This window comes from Micromesistius poutassou (genome assembly GCF_964030765.1).
Source record: "Micromesistius poutassou genome assembly, chromosome: 20".
Lineage (NCBI taxonomy): Eukaryota > Metazoa > Chordata > Actinopteri > Gadiformes > Gadidae > Micromesistius > Micromesistius poutassou.
This window is the reverse complement of record NC_140290.1, coordinates 2,313,405-2,335,904: the sequence shown is the minus strand read 5'-3', so window position 1 is coordinate 2,335,904 and position 22,500 is coordinate 2,313,405. Positions and strand designations below refer to the sequence as shown.

The 22,500-nt window shown below is 49.3% G+C and overlaps 4 protein-coding genes across 4 annotated transcripts in view; 3 read left to right on the top strand and 1 right to left on the bottom strand.

Moving 5' to 3' along the window:
• Positions 1–866, top strand: part of sytl1 (synaptotagmin-like 1) — a 13,994-nt gene extending 13,128 nt beyond the window's left edge. The window contains exon 18 of the mRNA XM_084484788.1: positions 491–866. Coding sequence (XP_084340914.1) covers positions 491–633 — 143 coding nt within the window. The 3' untranslated portion in view covers positions 634–866. The remainder of the gene's footprint in view (positions 1–490) is intronic.
• A 1,449-nt stretch (positions 867–2,315) lies between these two features.
• clxn (calaxin) lies at positions 2,316–5,636 on the top strand (the record flags this gene model as incomplete). The annotated part of the gene is made up of 6 exons (XM_084484488.1): positions 2,316–2,382; positions 4,296–4,454; positions 4,735–4,839; positions 4,937–5,088; positions 5,389–5,493; positions 5,586–5,636. 6 exons carry the CDS (start codon positions 2,316–2,318, stop codon positions 5,634–5,636), a joined length of 639 nt encoding a protein of 212 aa, XP_084340614.1.
• Positions 5,637–5,716: 80 nt separating this feature from the next.
• On the bottom strand, positions 5,717–9,663 carry rbm48 (RNA binding motif protein 48; the record flags this gene model as incomplete). The annotated part of the gene is made up of 5 exons (XM_084484364.1): positions 5,717–5,859; positions 6,971–7,602; positions 8,165–8,310; positions 9,052–9,242; positions 9,538–9,663. 5 exons carry the CDS (start codon positions 9,661–9,663, stop codon positions 5,794–5,796), a joined length of 1,161 nt encoding a protein of 386 aa, XP_084340490.1. The 3' UTR covers positions 5,717–5,793.
• A 140-nt stretch (positions 9,664–9,803) lies between these two features.
• The window catches only part of pex1 (peroxisomal biogenesis factor 1), a gene marked incomplete at its 3' end in the record, with an annotated part of 30,194 nt that continues 17,497 nt past the window's right edge, over positions 9,804–22,500 (top strand). Inside the window, 12 exon segments of the mRNA XM_084484787.1 lie at positions 9,804–9,964; positions 10,852–10,998; positions 11,662–11,745; positions 12,381–12,495; positions 13,153–13,958; positions 14,143–14,262; positions 14,444–14,564; positions 15,978–16,087; positions 16,317–16,411; positions 17,111–17,243; positions 21,125–21,221; positions 21,539–21,709. Of these exon segments, the coding sequence (XP_084340913.1) occupies positions 9,857–9,964; positions 10,852–10,998; positions 11,662–11,745; positions 12,381–12,495; positions 13,153–13,958; positions 14,143–14,262; positions 14,444–14,564; positions 15,978–16,087; positions 16,317–16,411; positions 17,111–17,243; positions 21,125–21,221; positions 21,539–21,709 (2,107 nt within the window).

The following is a 22,500-nucleotide window of genomic DNA, read 5'->3' as shown; positions in this document are numbered from 1 at the left end:
GAGGTGAGGAGGAGGGGGGGGGGTGAGGGGGGGTGGGGGGGGGTGGGGGCTAGCAGGCGGGGGGGGGGCGCCGGCGCCAGGGGGGGCAGCGGCGGGGATGACATGAGGATGGTCTGATGAGAATGGGAGTCAAATAGAAACAGACTAGAATCTGATGAGCCAATCAGAAGAGGTGACAGGTGAGGTGAGGGGGGGGTGGGGGTGAGGGGGGGTGGGGGGATGGGGGAGGGCTAGCATGTGACCTCTCACCTGGATTGTGAGAATGAGAATGAGTAACACTTTGGCTCCAGAGATTGTGTTTGTTTGTTTGTTTGTTTGTTTGCTCGCTCACTCACTCACTCACTCACTCACTCACTCACTCACTCACTCACTCTCACACACACACACACACACACACACACAGATAAACATTATTGGGATACGATGAGACATTATTGATGAACTTATGAAACAAACGTGTGTGTGTGTGTGTGGTGCGTACATATCTCAGGTCAGAGCTACGGTGACGACGTGGCCTGGATGGACTCGACAAAAGAGGAGATTGCCGTCTGGGACTCGATGATTGAAAACCCCCAGACGTGGATTGACGCCTCACTCCCAATAAGAACAAACATATTACTACAGAACAATTGACTCTCTTAAAACACAAACACTAACTCAAAGTAGCTCAAGGGCCTCTGCATTTCAGGGTATTTTTCCGCGCCTGTTTTTTCTAACTAAGATATACTAATGGGCATTAGTTGAGTATTTACAGTAAACTAATTACGTAACTAAGCTTGGTCTTTCGCTGGCATTTCATGTGCTGGCAAATGTGTGCATTGACCTGTCAAGGGCTTCTAGTAGGAATTCCTTGCTGATGAGCCTATTTCTGTACATTAGTAAATAAATATTACGCCTTCAGAAAACCTGTTTGGAAAGCTGCATGTGTGCGCAGCCATTGGGAATGTTTACTGTCTAACCGACCCTGAAGATATAATTATTTGATTATGTTCAAGCTGGGTTAATCAGGTAAAGTATGTGCGCGTGTGTGTGTGTGTGTGTGTGTGTGCGCGCGTGTGCGTGCACGTGGATGCATGTGATTGTATGTAAATATGTCTGAGCCTGCTCTAGGCTGAAGCTCAGCACTGGTTTCACAACCATCTGAGGATTATCCTACTGCGGTCACGTACGCCACCGTCGGCGGTCAGCTGGGTGGCGGTCCTACAGACCTCAGGGTTCACACTTGGGTGTAGAATGAAGATAACGGATGCATTATCAGAAGTTTAGAAGACTCAAGAATGAAGAGTTTGTTTATTCTGGTTCTACAAATGGTCAGCCGTAATTATTACGCCAATAAACGCTAATAATCGCGGGCACACTCCTTGGCCGATTCGTCTCGCATCTTTTCCATCTCGCCGACGGGGCCCTGCAGTGTTTTGTCTCTAGTCGTTTTTCCGTGCGGCGGCGTTGTGTTCTCCTCAGCCACCGTTCATGTCGTTCCCTGCGTTTGTTGGCGTAATAACGGCTGACCACTTGCAGAACCAGAATAAACAAACTCTTCGTTCTTGAGTCTTCTTCAACTTCTAACGATGCATCCGTTATCTTCATTCTACATCTAAGTGTACATTTCAAGGTGACATGTTATACCTACGCTGGGTAGATCAGCCTACCAGCCGACCCAGTGTAGGCTGGTAGACTGATCTACCTGTATCTATCACTGTAGCGAACGCTGCTCACCTTTCCGTCACACATCCAGGTGGACACGCCCACTCGTGATGTCAGAAGAGGCAGATTTTCAAAACGGCTCGTAACGGCCGTAATCACACGCACACCTGGTACAATACTATGTGTCACCTTTTAAATGTACATTTAGATGTAGATTGAAGATAATGGATGCATTATTAGAAGTTGCTACCCGGTGGTATAATATGTCACCTTTAAATATTTAGCTGTTGTCTATTTAAGAATAAGTATAGCCTACGCATCAATACCCAGTCTAATAACATTATCACTGGTATAATAGTAGTATTTGTAGTGTGTATATATAATAGCATTGTTTGACGATCATAACGAGGGATTTGGACGATCTTATCGCATCAAATATGCAAAGATTCACCGTAGAGCTCTGCAGAAACAGGTACTTTATTGACTCACACATCCAACGGGCCTTGAACCAACAACCACACCAGGGGAAGGCGGGGTGTAGACACTGTTGCCAGATTGGGCCGATCTAGATTTCCCGCCCAATCTGGCAACACGGGTGTAGACCCGGTTGCTGTGGAGACGCGGCATGTTGTCAACAGCACATGTGTGCGCGCTTGCGCTCCGCCGCAGAAATGTCTTCTCTGAATAGAAAACAAATACAGAATCTTGCAGAAACGATATCCAGACAAGTCAAGCACTGTAAGTACCGGGGGGGGAGGTAATTTAATTTGTTCATTAATTTAATTTAACAAGCATGTCGACAAAGGTCTGGACTTTAGTGAGCCGTCCGTTATTACGCTAAAGGGGCCAATCTGCTACTGTTTACGTTACTTCTTTAAAAGCGCGTTCACACCAAAAGCGTGGAAAAAGTAAATTGTCATAATAACCTTTACTGTGCGTTCACACCAAAAGACACAAATGTCGCCGTGTAGCGCGACACAGCAAATGTTGTAGCGCGACACAGCGAAATCTGTCGCTGTGCTTAATGTGTGCTTATTTGTGTGCACTTAACGTGTCGCGGGGCGAATTTTGTCGCGGAGCGTTTTGCCTGCCAACGGTCATTCATGCCAATTCATTCTCATCAACCATGGCCGAGATGTGTGTCTGTACCTGTTGTGGAAGAGGGAGAGACGTCGGAATGCCCGTCGTTTATGGGTTAATAATATAATCCGGAGGCGCACACCGCTTTGTGCCATGATATTATATATATCGTATATATTATATTATATAGATATTTATATATTATATATAGATATAGCGCTCCGGGAGTCACAAACGGCAACAATCACTTTCTCCTCCAAGCTGCGGTTCACTGAACGGTTGAACGGTGATTGGCTGTTTTACGTTACTTCACCCAGGGAGTGAACTGATTGGCTGTTACTTGACGTCACCCAGGGAGTGAACGCTGATTGGCTGTTTTACGTTACTTCACCCACGTTACCCACAGGCAGTGAACGCTGATTGGCTGTTTCAACGCGAATGCCGCGGAAAAGTTGAAATATTTCAACTTCTGCGACATCTGTCGCTCATTTGCGCGACAAAATCCACGTGAACGCGCCCGCCCGTCTTGGGGAAAACTGTCGCCCCGTCAATCAAATCTTGTCGCGGGTCCCGGCGACAAAAAGTGTCGCCCTACTGTGTGTTCACACCGCACTTTGTCCCATTTCGCCTATTCGCGCGAATAGGCGAATGTTGCCGCGCGACAAATCATAATCTGTCGCTGTGCATTTTTGTGTGCATTCGCGGGGCGAATTTTTTTTTTGCCTGACAACGGTCATTCATGCCATTCTCATCAACCATGGCCGAGATGTGTGTCTGTACCTGTTGTGGAAGAGGGAGAGCCCGTCGTTTATGGGTTAATAATATAATCCGGAGGCGCACACCGCTTTGTGCCGTGATATTATATATATCGTATATATTATATGATATAGATATTTATATATTATATGTAGATATAGAGCGGGAGTCGCAAACAATCACTTTCTCCTCCAAGCTGCGGTTCACTGAACGGTTGAACGGTGATTGGCTGTTTTACGTTACTTCACCCAGGGAGTGAACTGATTGGCTGTTACGTGACGTCACCCAGGGAGTGAACGCTGATTGGCTGTTTTACGTTACTTCACCCACGTTACCCACAGGGAGTGAACGCTGATTGGCTGTTTCAACGCGAATGCCGCGAAGAAGTTGAAATATTTTAACTTTATTCGCGGGGCGAATTATTCGCGGCGCGAATCCACGTGAACGCGCTCGCCGTTCACGAGGAAAAATTTCGCGCTGTCAATCAAATCTTGTCGCGCGTATCGGCGAAAAAAAAATTCGCCCGATTCGCGTCTCCACGTTCACTTAACATTGAAACGTGTCGCGGGGCGAAGTGCGGTGTGAACACAACACTATACGCGTCTCTACGTTCACTTAACATTGAAACGTGTCGCGGGGCGAAGTGCGGTGTGAACACACAGTTATGGCGCGTTCCAGGCGGCAGGCGCCTGGAACGCGTCTTATACGTTGACTTTTGTATGAAGTCGCGCCGCCCTGTCGCTTTTGGTGTGAACAAACACGGCTTTATATTATATCACGCTTTCACACGAGCACGTGTTCATTGATTCACGCAGTCAGTAGAGCCGAGGCGGAGTGCCTGATCCGGCTCTTCAACGGGCTGGTGGGGGACGCGGCGGCGTCGGGGCGCGCCGTGCACGGCCTGGACAGAGGCCGCTTCAGGAGCGTCCTGCACAACACCTTCGGGATGACGGACGACATGCTCATGGACGGGGGTAGGAGGACCGGTGTTGCCAGATCGGGACATAAAGCCGCGTTCACACCAGAAGCGACGGGGCGACGCGACTCCGCATACGAAGTGACTTCGTATGCGGAGTCGCGCCGCCCCGTCGCTTTTGGTGCGAACGCGCCACAAAGGATATTATGACAATTAAAGACAATTAAAAGTGTCCTTCACTAATAGTAACAGCAACAATAGTAATAACGCCAATGAAATGCGAACCTTTGTGTTCAGAGATAACGTGAGTGAGATGGATCGAACGTTGTTTATTTCAGTTTTTCGGGCGTTTGATAAGGACAACGACAGCTTCGTCAGCATCAGAGAGTGGACCGAGGGACTGTCCGTCTTCCTTCGTGGGACCTTGGCCGAAAAAATCAAATGTAATATATACTACAGGCATGCTTTGTTTTAAGGATGACAAGAAACGAGTCAACAACCCCGATAGCCTGATAGTTGTTTTGTCTCTCTGACCACCAGACTGCTTCGCCGTGTACGACCTGAACGGCGACGGCTTCATCTCCCGAGAGGAGATGTTCCACATGTTGAAGAACAGTCTGATCAGACCGGTGACGGAGGAAGACCCCGACGAGGGCATCAAGGACCTGGTGGAGATCACGGTCAAGAAGATGGTAGGCCTGAGCTCCGCTGGGAACTTGGCTCGGGATTCAAAGGATTGCGGATTGGCCACGCTCATTCATCGTTGTCATAAATAGAAAAAAATCAAATCGGTCTAATCGAATTATTCTCATTTTCGATCGCTCACTCCGTCGACTGAACCTTCCAGAGTCTTTTAATGTGATTCCGCACGCGTCAGGTGATCTGAACGACCTTTGTGTATGAAGGGGGCGTTCTCAATTAACTCGCAGGTTTAACTTTCACAAAATTCGCAATACATTTTTTTTTTTTTAATTGATTTCTCCTGTCCACAGGACCAGGACCACGACGGCAGACTCTCTTTCATGGACTTTGAGACGGCAGTGAGAGAAGAGAACCTCCTACTGGAAGCCTTCGGAACGTGTCTGCCTGACGCCAAGGTGTCCATCACATAGAGCCGACGCGTTTGGATCTCATCTCCTGAGATGAGACATCCTGTTTGACCTAATCCTCAAACCTCTCTTGTTTTCAGAGTATTCTGGTGTTTGAGCAGCAAACCTTCCAGGATCCGTCGGAACGCTGAAGAATTTGAATTCGGGACTGTGATTTTTTTTTTTTTGTTTTTAATAAAAATATATTCCAAAAATGTGTTCATATTTTCTCTTAGAGAAAGTGTAAAGATAAATGCAGAAATAGTCTGGATGGGCGATAAAGGTCTCCGTCAAACACCACAGAAGGTCTCAAATCCTACGGCGAGGTTTAGTCTTCTTCTCCTTGGTTGGTTTGTTTGCAGGAACTGAGTCCACCTAAGTAGAAACAAAATAATACTTCTATTATAATTATAGTAATAGTTATTATTATTAATAGTCTATAGCATTTTTTTGAACGCCTTTTTCTCTCTCAGAGACAGGAAGGTACGGGAGAGAGACATGCCGCAAAGGACCACGGGCAGGAATCGAACCTGCGGTCAGGACAGGGCTCATTATGGTCCCACTTTCACGCAACGCAAGGGGGGGTCACGGACCCCTCACGTCCTTGCGGACCCTCCTTGCGTCCACCACAGGGGGCCGGACGTGCGCCTCTCCAAAAATTTGTAACCTTGGCTTCCGTCGAGGCGACGTAGCCGCAAGGGGCTGTGATTGGTCCGCTCACCTGAACCCGACGCAGAACCAGGACAGGTTCGGGACTGCGTCGAAGCGTCTGTGTGGGCGTTGCGCTGCGTTACGTGGAACCATAACTGATAGGCATGGGCTGATTCGCTAAACGATTCGGTCAGAACGAACGAATCCCGAAGGGCAACGACGAGAACTGATTCCCAAAACAAGAGAACTGATTCTTTTTTTTCTTCTTTTTTTTTTTAAACATAAAACAAAAATATGGTAATGTAAATAAAAGACACAAAGGAACAGAGCTTCGTCTCCCCTCGACTTCATATTGATTGAGTCTAAAACGTTCTCATGGTGGTTGAGGCAGCTTGAGACTGTTCTTCTTAAAACCACACACGTGTGATGCTCCAGTGGCGTCGTAGGCTAATGCTACAGAAATTAGCGGTTTTCCGAGCACCGTCACCGTCTGAGACCTTCTGGTGGTTTTAAAGGCTCCGTTTGCGGGCCTACCTCATATTTATAAGCAAAGCGGTGAGGCCAGACACCTGAGATTCCCTGCCAAATGACGTAACTCACCATATGACTTAACGAACTGAACAAACGATTTGTGACAGTGAAGGGAACTGAAAGAACTGATTCCCGGGAAAATAATAATTTTGCCCATGCCTGATAACTGACGGGGTACGCCGGGTACGCACTCTACCCGGTGAGGCACCAGGGCGCCCCGATAGTCCTTAACTGAATGAACATCATTCAATCAAACATTCAATCAACAGCAACAACAACACCACCCATCCCCGGAGCGCCCTACCCGCTTCAGCGTGTTCCTGATCTGGTGGACCGTCGTGTTCAGCGATTCGTCCTCCATGTCCAGTCGGGGGGGCGGGTCCTCGGGGAGCCGCGGACCAACCAGAGGAGGAGGAGCGTTCTCCCCCGCCACGTCGTACGACAACAACAGCGGGTCGCGGGGCTCCGGCGGCGGCGGCGGCGGCGGCTTACGCTTCCTGTTGCGCTCCAAGTGCTGCGCGGTCCTCGGCACAAACGCCACCGCGGAGCCTGACCCGGGCGGAGCCCCCCGCGTCTCCGTGTCCGGACGGTGGAGGGGTACCGTGCTGGTACCCGGCGGTGGCAGCGGCGGCGGCGGCGGCGGCGGCGCGGGGTCAGGGTACGCGTTGTGTAGCGACCCCATCCTGTCCTCCGACGGCCCGGCGCCGGCTGCGTGGCGTCCGTACCGCCGGCGGCGTTCCTGAGGGGGGAACGGCAGCGAGGGGAAGGCCGGGTGTTGGCCGGGGCTGGGTGGGGGCGGGGCGTCGACCGCAGCAGCAGCAGCAGCAGGACGTTTTCCGTCAGCTGATCCGCTGGTCCTCTCTGATTGGGCGGCGGGGTGGGGCGGTTTGGGGTCCTTCACCGTGGCGTCCTCTTCCGCCTGCTCCCGTTCTCTGGCTATGAAACGATGAAACGGCAAAGACCCGCCACGTTTCTTTTGTTTTATTTCACTGTAGTGTACATAACACATGGTAGGGGTGTAACCATGCACTCATTCGTTCCGAAGTTTTTCGGTACGGGTCGGAACGGTTTGATGCGCGTTTCATTTCGGTACGTACCGAGAGAGGGACGTCTCGTCCTGACGTTGTGTGGACGAGGGACCACGATGGGAATAAGTCCTGGACTTGATTGTGCTTTTATCCTCAAGTTGTATTTGATGTCTTTTCATTTGTGTGTAAGGCATTTGTTTGATACTATTTAATAAATCAAATCCAAAATCAAATCGTTTAAGAAAAATAAAATAATAAAAAACTGCTGTATCGAAAAACATACCGAACCGTGACTTAAAAAACCGAGGTACGTACCGAACCGTGACTTTAGTGTATCGTTACACCCCTAGTACATAGTACACATAGAATGCTATTGAACGTTTATACTCTCTTACGTTGGTATAACACGTTTATTCACCAGTTCCCAGCGGTTTGATACTAAATGACTCCCGTATTGAGGCGCTACACACCGATGTGCTGGCAGGTCCTGGTGACGTATCGCCGCCGGTCCTGTAGCTTCAGCCGGGTGTCGTCCACCGTCTCATACTCGGGAACGTAACACACGTGGAGCACCCCCCCGTAGAAGCTCTTCTCATCTAGGTGCCGCTTGGCAGCCCTGAAACAACATCAACAACAACAACAACATCAACAACAACAGGTTCTCCTTTAGAACCATTCAAGGCAAGGCAACTTTATTTATATAGCACTTTTCATACACAAGGCAGACTCAAAAGTGCTTCACATATAAACATTGTCATACAATGAAAGAAAAATAATAGATAAGTAAAAAGTAAAATAGATAGAGAATAAAGGCAAAGTTAAAAAAAAAAAAAAAACATTTTAGAAACATTTTAGAAAGGCAAAGTAAAAAAAAAAAAAGCATTTTAGAAAGTGAGAAAATAAAGGCAAAGTTAGTAATAAAATAAAAAATAGATAGAAGCATTGTAGATTTTAAGATTTAGCAGAAAGCTAAAGCAAACATAAAAGTCTTGTGTCAGAGTTAGAGTGTCAGAGTTTATTCCAGCTATTTGTTGCATAGTAACTAAATCCTGCTTCCCCGTGTTTCGTGTTGACTCTGGGTACAATTAACAGATTGGTGGAGGAGGATCTAGCGGCCTAGAAGGCTTAAGTAGTGGAAGCATATCAGTTAAATACTTTGGCCCTAAACCATGTAGAGATTCTCAGAGCGACATGTAACGTAACGACATGTAACGTAACAACATGTAGCCAATGTAACGATTTAAGAATTGGTGTAATATGTTCTTTGTTAGAACTCTAGCAGCAGCATTCATGTGGTCTGGATGTCAAAAGCAAGTGGGGTCCAGCTACAGTGAACCACAAACACCGTCATTCTAACCTCGCACTGGTGAGCTTCTGGAACTTGACGAGGTAGACCTCCGTGAACGCCTCGGCGGGGTACTCGTCCAGCGGCCGGTACTCATCGATCGCCCCGTACAGGGCGCAGCGCTGGACCAGTTCGGCCATCACCCCGATGGCCGGCACGCCCTGCAGCATCACGTAGCGGGACTCCAGGTTGATGGTGTACACCTGGCCCGGAGATATAATGAACACTGCGACACTGGTCCTAGTGTCGTTGACCCTACTGGCTATTGACCACACAATACAGACCAAGCCTGTTTTTTTTTTTTTTTTAATGGACGCCAAAGACACTCGTTTGTGGTATTGGTATTCTTAAACATTTGTAATGTAAATGACATGCACGTTTAAATTAATTGGGGATTTCTCTTGATGTTGGGATTTTGGGTTTGATTGCATATATCCGTGAGGGTATAAGGCTCTATTCCCTCTTACTCCTATGTTGAGATTAAGCCGGCTTCCTTACCTTTACCGCTTTAGCTTTCCTACCATCTCGGTATTTTGGTCGAGAAATGCAAACTTTCCTCTGTTCGTGGTGTTTGTAGACCTCAGGAGTTCTCCAGCAGTCTGCTTTCGGCACAGGGTCCGCCATGTCTGGGGAAAGACGTGCAATGTTTGCTTTCAAAATAAGGGTTGTGCTCGTCCGTCGTCGAGTAGAGGCTTTTACTTTGAAACTCGCGAAAAACGGTCCGCCTGGATTCACTTTGGCACACAGAGCGCGTCGATCGGCGATTAGTTAGGAACAAGCTAGCGTTCAAATGATAGATTATGAGTCATTTTAAATCATGTTTATCAATCAAGGCATTCAGCCGGTCACGGTAGTTTTCAATAACGCAAAAAACTGCTTCCTTCACCTCCCGCCGAACGTGATATCGCATCTGTCCCTGCATGAGGTGAGTAATGTGTTGTGTGATTGTGTAGCCTCGAACCGACTCAGGCCACTTCTGAGTAGACCTGCCAGTCCACTGCTAGGGTGGCTCTGTTAGTACTATTGGCGTACTTGTCGTATATTTCTGGTGTTTGTGGTATCAACTGGTTTGTTACATTCATTGCGTGTACTACTGTTATCTACTTCTTTTATATTTCGTCATCTGCATTCATGACTGAATTTGTACTATACTATATAAACTATATGGTACCAGACTTCAGTTTGACTTAAGTTCTCGAAACATCCTTCCATATTATATACACTTGCATATTATATACACACACCATACACACACACACACACACCATACACTGAAGTAACCTTCATTTAATGTGATTGCAAATTAAGGTCCCTAAATACTTCTTATCGGAAGCATTTATTGGATTAGACTCATTATACTGGCAATAACAATGTATTTGTTTCAATACCATGCACTGTCAGGCAATACATCAAAGTAGCCCAAGCTGAACGTCTTGCACGGTGCTTAGGTTATTACATTTATAAATATATAACGATATAAAAACGAGGATCCCGATTGTGCAATGTTGTTGTAATGTCCTTGTTAATTCTCATGGTGGCGACAAAGTATTACGTAAGAAAAGCAAAATAAAGTTGCGCACTATTCTATTAACCGGCCACCAGCTTTATTTCAAACTATAAAACAGTAACCGTACGTCACCAGTATGACTTCAAATGACTTTCAATTTATTGGTGTGTGTTTGTTGTTTTCGTATGTTTTCACACACCTGTGTGTGTGTGTGTGTGTGTGTGTGTGCGCACACCCACAGGCACACGCACACATATTTACCCACCGTAACACATCAACACCCTGGCCTGGTTTGTGTGCGGTAGAACCAGGCTCTGGAGCTGTCCTGGGGCCATGGGGCTCCGGTGTTCCTCAGCTGGACCAGGAGTAGGTTCTCCTCTGAGCCCGAGGAGCGCGTGGTGGAGCTGTGTCGCTGGCTGGGAGAGAAGCTGGGCCTGAGGGAGGGAGAGCAGGTTGGAGGGGCTTCTCTTACTACTCTGCAGCGGAGTGGACACTGTGTGTGTGTGTGTGTGTGTGTGTGTGTGTGTGTGTGTGTGTGTGTGTGTGTGTGTGTGTGTGTGTCGTGACTAGGGGGTGGGGAAATTAAATAATAGATTCTTCGATGCATAGTGATTGTCTCTAGAACGATTCCGTCTCGATGCAGAAAAATTAATAATCGTAAAACAAATATAAAAAAACAACAACATATATATATATATATATATATATATTTTAAATTAAATTTGTTCGCCTGCTGCAGAGCGCTAAAGAAAACTCTCTGCGCATAGAACCGACTTTATCTAATATAAAATATTAGATATAAATACCTTATCTAATATAAAATAGATAAAATATAGATATATAAAAATATTAGATAAGGTAATTCATCTGTTGATTGTCTTTAATGATCATCACACAAGTAGGAAGTGATTAGTAAACTCTGAGTAGCAAACTCGCAAAAGATGTATATATATTTTTGAAAATCCTGCATGGAAAATGTACATAAAATAGTTAATAGTTGTTGCATCGATAATCGTTTTAGAATCGAATCGTTGACCTGTGAATCTGAGTCTGAATCGAGTGGTGAGGTGCTGAGAGATTCCCAGCGCTGACGGTGACTGTGTTGTGGTCCCCAGGGCTTCCTGAGGCCCTGTCAGCAGGTCTCGTCCGTTCATCAGGTGTTTGTGGAGCCTCTGTCCTCCGACGACTGGGAGATCTTGGTGAGTTGGGACGATGGTCTGACGATGGTCTGACGATGGTCTGAGGATGGTCTGAGGATGGTCTGAGGATGGTCTGAGGATGGTCTGACGATGGTCTGAGGATGGTCTGACGATGGTCTGACGATGGTCTGACGATGGTCTGACGATGGTCTGACGATGGTCTGGGGCCTTTCAAACAAAGGGCCCATAGATAACATCCCCCAGTCCAGTGGACCGATGCATAACAAAAGTAGAGGACCAGTTTCCTCAAGTTAATCAATGATAAAGATTAATGAGTGTGATTCTATATATTTTTAGTAATAATAAAAATGTATACACTTATTTTCATTGCATTTGACCAAAGTGAATAACTCATTTTAAGTAACCAGGCCAATTAAAACAAGGCAGTCTCCTGCCACATCTCAAAGGGCAATGTACTGTGTGTGTGTGTGTGTGTGTGTGTGTGTGTGTGTGTGTGTGTGTGTGTGTGTGTGTGTGTGTGTGTGTGTGTGTGTGTGTGTGTGTGTGTGTGTGCGTGCGTGCGTGCGTGCGTGCGTGCGTGCGTGCGTGCGTGCGTGCGTGCGTGCGTGCGTGCGTGCGTGCGTGCGTGCGTGCGTGTTGATGATTGCTGCTTCATGCCGGCGGACACTTGGTAGGAGCTTCACAGCGCAGCCCTGGAGCAGCAGCTGTTGGACCAGATTAGAGTTGTGTTCAAGGACGCCGTGTTTCCAGTGTGGGTGGACCAGCGCACCGCCGTCTACATCAGAATCGGTCAGCGTCACTCAACGGAACACTCTCTCTCACTTTATCTCACGCTGGTTTTTTGACTCGACCGTTAAAGTAATGGCAGCCTGGCAACTCTTAACATCACCTGGGGTTTACACGTGAGATGTTTGTTTGTACATTTATAAACTTTATGAATTATTTTAAAAAATAAATCTTGCCATAAATCCATAAGCTGAAAACAAACCTTTAATTCAAGCCAGCTTCTAGTACTGCAATACCCTCAAACTAATCCTACTGACTTTGGCATTTTGTAAAGAACGTTTCAGCTTGATGCGGTCCTTTTTATTAAAGATCCAAACTAGGGATGCAAATTATCGATTAATTCATTAATCGTTAGTTGATTGACCTTATCGATCGATTAACGATTAACTGATAAGCGGCTTTTTTCCTGAGAACATACATTTCTCATGGTGTCTTTAACGTACAGCAAAATATTGCTTATATACTGAATAAAAAATGCACGTTATATTCCTCAATTAATGTTTTATTGTACCAGTTGGAATACGGTACAGATAATGCCATTTAACCTAAATAAATTCTGCACAGAAAATTGAAATACATAAAAAATTAATTGTGCACTGGCTCACAGTCAGTGCTACCCAACAATCCAAACCCCCCGTCTGGTCTCCCTCCTCCCCTCAGCCTCCCTCGACCCCGCCGTGGCCCACGGCCGCCTGGAGCCCTTCTCCGAGCTTGTCGTCTCCCCGAAGACCAGACCGGGAACCAGCGGCCTCCTCCGTCCTCCTCCTCCGCCGGGAACCGGCCGGGACCCGCCTCCGCCCCGCCGCCCCGCCGCCGCCGCCGCCCCCTCCTCCTCCTCCGGACCCCCGCGCCCCTCGCTACGGTCCCTGGATGAGCGCGGCGCTCCGTCGCCGCCCTCCGCCGCGCGGACCCGGCCGTGGGGCGGCGGCGGCGGCGGCGGCGGCGTCGCCGGCCTGACCGGCCTCGTGCGCTACCTCTTCACGGGCGCCACCGACCCCGCCAAGAAGGACGTGATGCCCTCCGCCCCGGACCTCCCCGCGCTGTTCGGCGCCTCGCTGCACAGGGTGTGCCACCGGCCCCCCGACGCCCTCTGCACCATCAACCCCGGCGCCGCCGCCGTGGTCCACCTGTTCCCCTGGAACGAGACCGCCGACGCCGGCTGCCCCGTCTTCTCCCAGTCGGCCGTCACCTACGGCCTGCTGTCCAAGGTCCCCTCCCCCAAGGAGGCCCGGGACGGAGCCAACAAGAAGGCCGCCGAGTCCAAGAAGAACGCGGGAGGCGCGCCGAAGGGCGGGGAGGAGTCGGCGAAGGAGCAGCGGCGGCGGCGGCGGCGGCAGCAGGAGGAGGAGGAGGAGGAGGAGGAAGGGAAGGAGGTGGCGGTGGCGGTGGTGCGCGTGGTGTGTCACCATGTGGAGGAGCTGCAGGATGATCAGAACCATGGAGAGATCCATTCTGGAAGAGCCTGGGTGAGTGTCCCCCGTCGTTTGCCCAATAATCCGGCTCATTCCAGTTCCCCCCCCCCCCCCTCCTTGGCCTGCAGCTCAGTGCTTATCAGCAGCCTTAGCACCGCAGAAATGTTGCGTGTGTGTGTGTGTGTGTGTGTGTGTGTGTGTGTGTGTGTGTGTGTGTTGTGTCGGTTTTTCTCTGCAGATAACGCAGCACTTGGCAACCAGCATGAAAATCGATCCCCACTCCACGGTGCGAATTCAGCCGGTGGAGTCGACGGTCGCCGTGGCCTCCGGCATCCGGCTGCAGCCTCTGGAGCCGCTGGTGAGCCACTGGACCGAGTTCACAGTCCGCCACGAGGCAGCGGAGGGGGCAAGCTGTCCCTCTCCCCCCCCCCTCCCCCCCCCCGGGGTTTGATTGCGTTGCGGTGTTTGTCTGGCGGCTGTCTTCACCTCCTCCCCGTTGTTGTTGTTGTTGTTGTTGTTGTTGTTGTTGTTGTGTTCAGCCCGAGGAGAGCGACGAGGCCATCCAGACGGCCTTCCTCGATTGGCTGCACTCTCAGAGCCACGAGCCGCTAGCCCGCCTCACCGCCCGCTCCAGCGTGGTCCTGCTGCACGGAGCCAACGGTAACGCAGTGAGGCAGCGAGCCGTGAGCCCGTGAGGGACGTTGTCTGCTCTTCAGGCGTTTAGTTGATACTTTCATCAAAAGCGCCTTACAGCGCGGCATCAGCAGCAGCTCAGGAGGCGGAGCGGGTCGGCTGGTAACCGCAAGGTCGCCGGTTCGATCCCCGGCTCCTCCTCCTCCTAGCTGTGAGTGTGGAGGTGTCCCTGAGCGAGACGCCCTCACCCTGACTGCTCCCTGATCCCGCTGGCTGTCGCCCCGCGTGGTCGACTCCGCCGTCGGTGTGTGAATGACAGTCAACACTAGAGCTGTCGAAATTGCTCAAAAATGACGAATATTCCCTCAAAAAAAACCCACATATATTCAAACTATTCGAATATCTATATTTGCGCATTACGTCAATAACAGGACAAACTAATACAACGAGACATAACTACTTGTATAGGTAGTTTATTTAAGTTTAAACATATTTGACAACATATTACCTACACAAAAATAAGTAAATGAACTAATGGCCAAGACCGCAGACCTCGCTCTCGCTCGCTCACTCACTCGCTCTCTCGCTCTCTCTTTCTCGCTCTCTCTCTCTCTCTCTCTCTCTCCCCCTCACTCTCTCTGCGCATACTGGTTTAAATAAAGAAAAACAATAAACGAATGCTGAGTGCTGATCAAGCGTTTTGTGCGAGCAGTTTAAGGTCCCGACTCTCATCGCTTGTCTCTCGCCTCTTGTCTGTTGTCTCGTAGCGTTCTGGTCGCCCACTCGCAACGCAGACCGCCGCCACACAGCTGTCGCGGGTGTGTTGTGTTTTTCCACATTCAAATATTCATTTTCACCTTTGAATGTCTGGTTTTTAAAAACTATTCGAATATATATTCAAATTTAGAATATTTGTTGACAGCCCTAGTGTAACGGACGCCAACTAGCCTGGTGCTAGCTGGCGGTAGTACGTTTGTAAACCCTCACACCCCCCCCTAGCCTTAAGAACGCTTCCAGCCGCTGAGTTAGAAGCCTCTGGGCTTTCAGCTCAGTGGTCACTCCCGTGGCGGTAGTGTTGTCGTAGTAGTTGGAGAGGTGGCAGGTTCGAGACCCGCGAGCGGTCGAACCGGCCTCTGCCACACCAGTCACCTCTGTGAAGCGCTCCGTATTACCATTCACCATGTCATCTATGGGACGGTACGGGTTAGGGCATCTTGCTCAAGGATGCCTACAGGCAGACCGGGGGTGTCATTGGGATTCGAACCCCAACCACTATGGTCCCTCCTTTTGAAATGAATAATGAAAGCACCGGCCTAGAGGCGGCGGTCATAGAGGCAGATCCACCTCCAGCGGACCAGGAGGACCTCCTGGTCAAACCACCCGTTCCAACACGCAGACACCAACGCCACTTTTTTTTTTTTTGTTCTTCCTTTCCTGCAGCTAAACTGGAGCTTGCTTTGACCGTGCTGCAGCCCGAAGCGGCGCAGAGCGAGCCCCCCGACCAGCTCTTCCTGTTGGCGCCGGCCGTCCTCCAGAAGGCCGAGATACAGGTAGCACAGGCTCCAGCACTCTGCACCCCCCCCCCCCCCCCTCCCCCCCCCCGGCCCAGAGCGCCTCCCCAACGACGCCGCCGCCGCCGCGCCGCGCCGCCGCTGCGCTCCCCGGTCTGCCGACCGCCGAGGTGGAGCCTGGACGACGCCCAACCCTCCAGGAGCCAGTGGGCCAGAATGCGCTCTCTGAACGGCCCTTAACCCCCCGTCCCTAATCCCGTTCTTCTAGGTCGACCGAGAGCCGCCAGCCGCAGGCAACGCCACCGCGAAGGCGGCGGCGGCAGACGGCCCGTACACGGAGCTCCCCCTCCTGGGTACTCTCGGGTGAGTTAACCCCCCCTCCCTCGTCTCCCCCCCCCCCCGTCTCCCCCCCGTCTCCCCTTGTCCCCCCCCTTCTCCCCTCTCGTCTCCCCCCCCCCCGTCTCCCCCACCCGTCTCCCCCCTTGTCCCCCCCCCCCCGTCTCCCCCCTCGTCTCCCCGCCCCCCCCGTCTCCCCTCTCGTCTCCCCCCCATCTTCCCCCTCGTCTCCCCCCCCCCCCCCCGTCTCCCCCCTCGTCTCCCCCCCCCCCATCTCCCCTCTCGTCTCCCCCCCCTGTCTCCCCCCCCCCCCCCCCGAGAGTGCCCATATCGCCTCGGCGATACGGCTGAAAGACATATCACGATATAACTTGATCATATTGATCAATATCGATAACTATTGATCATTTTAATGACCTAAAAAGACTAGGAATGACCACGCTGGATTTAAACACTTCTGTTTAACACTTAATACGACCTTCCACTGTTCTTCACTGATCAATACTCCAATGTCGACACAACGACGAAAAACACTCAAATATTGTCAATAAGTATGGAACCGTGTTTGTGTAACAAACCCAGCTGCTAGATTCAGTGCTCCAGTCTCTTATCGATATATATATTGAACATGTTTTATATTGACATTAATCAAAAGTCTATCACCATACGATGGTTTATTGTTTCGTTGCCTGCTTTGCTGTTGTGCTGTGGCCGTTGTTCCTCCAGAGGGACGGAGCAGCTGAGCGAGGCCGGCTTCCAGTTCATGTCCCACAGCCTGCTGGGCAGCCCTCTCTCCCGGGAGCTGGGGGCCCCCGGACGGGGCCTGCGGGGCGGGGCCCTGCTCATCACCGGAGCCAAGGTAGGGGCCAACGTGAGGACGTGATACCCAGTGTGTTCATGTGCAGGTTCACACTTCACGTGAACTAGTTCAAAGGAAAATGAATGAATTCACGTTCATAGTTTCACACCGGTTCAGTTTTGAACTGGTTCATCTTCAGTTCATTCAACAGTTTTTTTTTTAGAAACCGAAGAAAAACTGTGGGAGTGAGTATTCTGTGCTTCTCTTTTAAAATGAATCCTCTCCATTACCCGCTGCCCATCACTACCATCTCAGATTGTTGTGGATATTATTTGTACACCTGTTTCATTCATCACAACTAAGGCAGTAACTCTATCTAATAAACACGTCATCTGGACCCAAGCGTCAATTCAGAACGTCACAAAATCTGAACTAGTTCAAGTTCAAGTTCTTTAGTTAAAAATACGTTACGTTCAGTTCAAAGTTCATAGAGAAATGAACTTGTTCAATGAACTAGTTCTTTTGAACTAGTTCATTGAACAACACTGCTGATACCTATCATAAGAGTCCTCTCCCTCAGAAGATGGATGTTATCCGTCTGCCTGGTCTGCGTTGGGGAACGCGTGCGTGCTCACGTCCCTCGCGGGAGCCTTTGGGAGACGATAATACAGAGCGTGTGTGTGTACCGTAAACTGTTTGTGTTCAAATATACACGGCAACGCGGGTAAGCCGCAATTAATAGTCGCGGCGATTCTCTTTGTGGAGTTGTTGTTGTTGTTGCTGCTGATGTTGTTGTTGTTGCTGTTCTTTGTCCCAGTTTTTCAACAGAATAAATTAAAAGAAAATGAAAGAAATTCCACAGTGACACCCCGAGCGCTGTTTCCACCATTACAAACAAAAGATTAAAGCAAAACACGAGAAGGGAAGCCCTGAATAATTAATAAAGAAAATAATGACTTGTAAGAGGGGCTATAAAAGCTGGATTAAAAAAAAGCGGGATTTTGGAAAGCCTAAACGGCTGTGTCTGTCTGTGCGTGTTGTGGCAACCCGCCCCCGTCCCAATCAACGTGATGCAGAGCGCCTGAGGAAGCCTGCTCAAAAGGCAGAGGCTTCCACATCCATTCAGGGCTCTCTCGCTCTCTCCTGGGGTGAACAGAGAGCGTCCAGCCGTTGTGGCCGTGCCACCCGTTTATCATTTTGTTCTTTTACAGAAAGACACTTTTATTGTTTGATTAAACGTGCCGTTGTGGCTCAACATCTAAAGCGGTTCGTGTGCTGTTTTAAGTACGGCGGGTTCACTCCCCGAGGCGGGTCGCCACAGTGTGTCGGAGTAGACGACCGTCCACCGCATTGTAGTCAACTCAATAAAGGGATGTCGAAGGAAGAGTTGATCATGAAACTGTCTTAACTTCCTGGAGGGGGACACCAGGAGATGGCTCTGCTCTGGTTGCAGCAGCGCTGCAGACCCTCCGTTCAGTGGGGCCAGGATTCTCCTGTTTAGTATTTAGTAAACAAAACATATTTCCCATGAACGTACTCCTGGGTTAAATGTATCTACCCATCGAAGCAGCGTCATTGCGTTGGCCCTAGTGAGCTTTCCCCCGTACGAGGCATTTAGCCTGGACCGTCACTCTCAGCACCGTATGGAAGATCATGTGTGTGCTTGCGTCTATGTGTGTGTGTGTGTGTGTTCTGGTCGACAAACAGACTGATCAGAGCTCAGATAAACCCGGTACTTGGAAGAGACATAGCGCCCTATCTTGCACCCAGTGCAATTGACTTTCTACCCCGACGCATGTCACGCGTTGCTAGTTTGCGCCCGGCGTAAAGCTGATTTTCCCCCGCAGGCGTCACTACACTTGCGCCTGGAGAGGCGTGTCCCGGCGTAAATGATACTTGGTGCTATTTTAGTGATCCAAAAAGCAATTGCGCCACTGACCGGCAAATACCTGGTCTAAATGCACTAGTGGAGAGCGCAGTTGGTGTTGCTATGCAACATAAGCAACATAAGCTTACACACACACACACGTAGGCTATACACAGCACAAACATGCAAATGATTAGCCTGATTTAAATATTATGATGTCAAAGATTGTTCATATGTGTGAAACTGCATAGAAATAGCGTGTGGATTATGGAAATATCTTTTTTTCCATAGGGGCTGCATGAATGAACACTTTAGTAGGCTAATGCCATAAAATAATAATAATAATAATAATAATAATAATAATAATAATAATAATAATAATAACAATAATAAACTCGAGCAAAGTTTATCCCAGCCTTCCAAAACAAAATCTTGTTTTAGCGTAAATGATAACGTTGGTTAAATTATTATAAATTAACAGCTGATACAGCGGTAAGAAGTTGTACTTTTAAATCAATGCATCTGCAAACACCGTACAGCAAACACATATTTTCTTGACACAGACATCGTGTACAAGCCCATAACTTTTAGGATTGATGAGTATTTGATCGTGAGATAACATAGTTTTACCGCGAGTGAGTGTTTAAAAGAATGAATGAATGGTGATGTTTGGCACGCAGTTCAATGATATGTGTGCACCCATCTGTTTAAACACACGCAAACTAAACACTTAATGCATAATACAGTCCATGGCAATGTAAAGTAACAGGGGGACACATGCATATTATGAACACAAGTCGATAACGATAATGTATACAATACTGGTAACAAACAATGTTTATTAATGTATTGCCGCATATCATTAAATAGACCCACAGTTGTGGCCACAGGACCGCGTCCGCATATCATGTATGTGTTAAGTTCTCTTTGCCGAAATTTACATGACGACTCAGCGTTTCTGAAGTTGGAGAAGAAAAACGCTATTCCATGTGTGAATTAGGCCTATTATTTGGCCATAAACTGAGCCATTTGAAGTTTGAAATTCATGTGGTCATGCATCTGTCTCAGCGGAGACTGCAAACGCGTCAAGTTGTCAAAATATCAACTCGTCAAGTCAAATGCCCTGGCTCTTAAAGGGGAGGGGAGATGGCACTCTCATTGGTTTATTGCACGTTACGCCCAAATTAAGCTACTTCAGACCAACCCATTTTAGATTTGCGTCGGGTTCAACAGCGCCAGAGATCCGCCCACAACGCTACTTGCGTTTTGCGTTTTCACATGTGCGTTTTAGCATGGACACACCACACATTTGCATAAATGTCGGTAGAACTCACTGAGCAAGAGTGGCTGCAGCCCGCTACTGCATTTACATTTACATTTACATTTACATTTACGTTCAGGGCATTTAGCAGACGCTTTTATCCAAAGGGACTTACAATAAGTACATTTGTCATAAGAAGTGAAACAATATATCACCGTCGGTACAGTAAAGATGTTCATAGAACCAAGTGCCAAGTACTAACAATCGCCAGGCTAACCTCATTCTCCGTATACAGTGATGGCTAGGCTACTGCAGATGCTACACAGCTAAGTACATGCTACACAACATGCATGCACAACACAATTAAGTACATGCTTCACAATTAAGTACAGTGAATGAATACAACCTGCATTAAGTGCGTTCAAGTGCCAGGACGTACAACAAACAATAGTGCAACAGACAGATAAGGGACTGAATGGCTCTGTAGAGTCTAGGTGAACTCTGACTCTGGTTTTGAGTCGTTTGCGGAAGCTGGTGAGCGACTCTGCGGCCCTGACGTCAGCAGGGAGCTCGTTCCCCCGCTGTGGTCCCGAGACAGAGAAGAGTTGTGATTTAGCTGATGGGCCCTTGGTTGCTCTTAGTGATGGCGGTACCAGACGTCCAGCTGAGGTAGTTGAGCGGAGGGGTCACGCTGGCTGCTGCTGCTGCTGCTCATGAACCTCTCAGGGTGACCGCCGCCGCCGGTGGTGGTGGAGGGCGTCCAGGCCTCTCACTAACCGCCCTGTCTCCCCCCCCCCCCCCCCCCCCCCCCAGGGCAGTGGGAGGAGCTCCCTGTCCAGAGCTCTGTGCAGGAAGGCTGGGGAGGAGCTGGACACGCACGTGGAGGTGGTGGACTGCAAGAGGCTGAAAGGTAGGCACGCGCACGCACGCACGCACGCACGCACGCACGCACGCCCACGCACATGCACAGACAGACACACATGCACATGCACAGACAGACACACACACACACACACACACACACACACACACACACACATACAGACACACACACACACACACACACACACACACACGTGGAGGTGGTTGACTGCAAGAGGCTGAAAGGTAGGCACACACATACAGACACACACACACACACACACACACACACACACACACACACACACACACACACACACACACACACACCCACACAACCACACGCTATGCACTTTCTATTTCTAGGGAAAAGGGCCGAGACCGTGCGGCAGTCCCTGGAGGAGACGTTGGAGCGGGCGCGCTGGAGGCAGCCCTCGGTGGTCCTGCTGGACGACCTGGACCACCTGACGGGCGCCGCCGCCACGGCGGAGCACGAGCACGGCCCGGAGGCCGTCCTACGGCAGCACATCGCTCAGAGTACGCACCGACGGCCCCCCCCCCCCCCCCCCCTTAAAACCTCCACTTGGTCTGGAGTGCCCCTCAGCAGTAAATCTTCCACTTGGTTTTAAGCCCGCATCGGACCTCACTACGTTTTGAAGGGTTGATTATGAGGGCAAAATAGCACCCCCCCCCCCCCCCCCCCTTAGCTCCCTACAGTAATGGGGACACCCTACCCCTGCACGAGAACGCACAAAATCTAGGGTTAGGGCTCAAATCGAGGGTATGGGGAGCTATTGGGACGGTTCATCTCACGTCCATCACATGATTGTTTATTCATATACGTCTGTAGAATCTCTCGGCACCTCGCGGTTCGATTCGATTCCGATTCAGAGGGCAACGATTCGATTATAAAACGATTATCGATGCATCTGGATGCAAAACATTTTTGTTTGTACATTTCCATGCCTGATTTTGCTACTCAGAGTTTACTAATCACTTCCTACTTGTGTGATTGATCATTAAAGATAATCAACAGATGAATTACCTTATCTAATATTTTATATTAGATAAAGTCGGTTCTCTGCGCAGAGAACCCGCAGGCAGAAAGGAGAGTTTTCTGTAGCGCTCTGCAGCAGGCGAACTAATTTAATTAAAAATGTTCAATAATTCAGATTTATTATCTTATCTGCATCGAGACGGAATCGTTCTAGAGAGAATCGCGATGCATCGAAGAATCGATTATATTTTTCCCACCCCTAATACACACTAGTATCCCAGTAGGCTAAATGTGTGTGTGTGTGTGTGTGCGTGTGTGTGTGCGTGCGTGT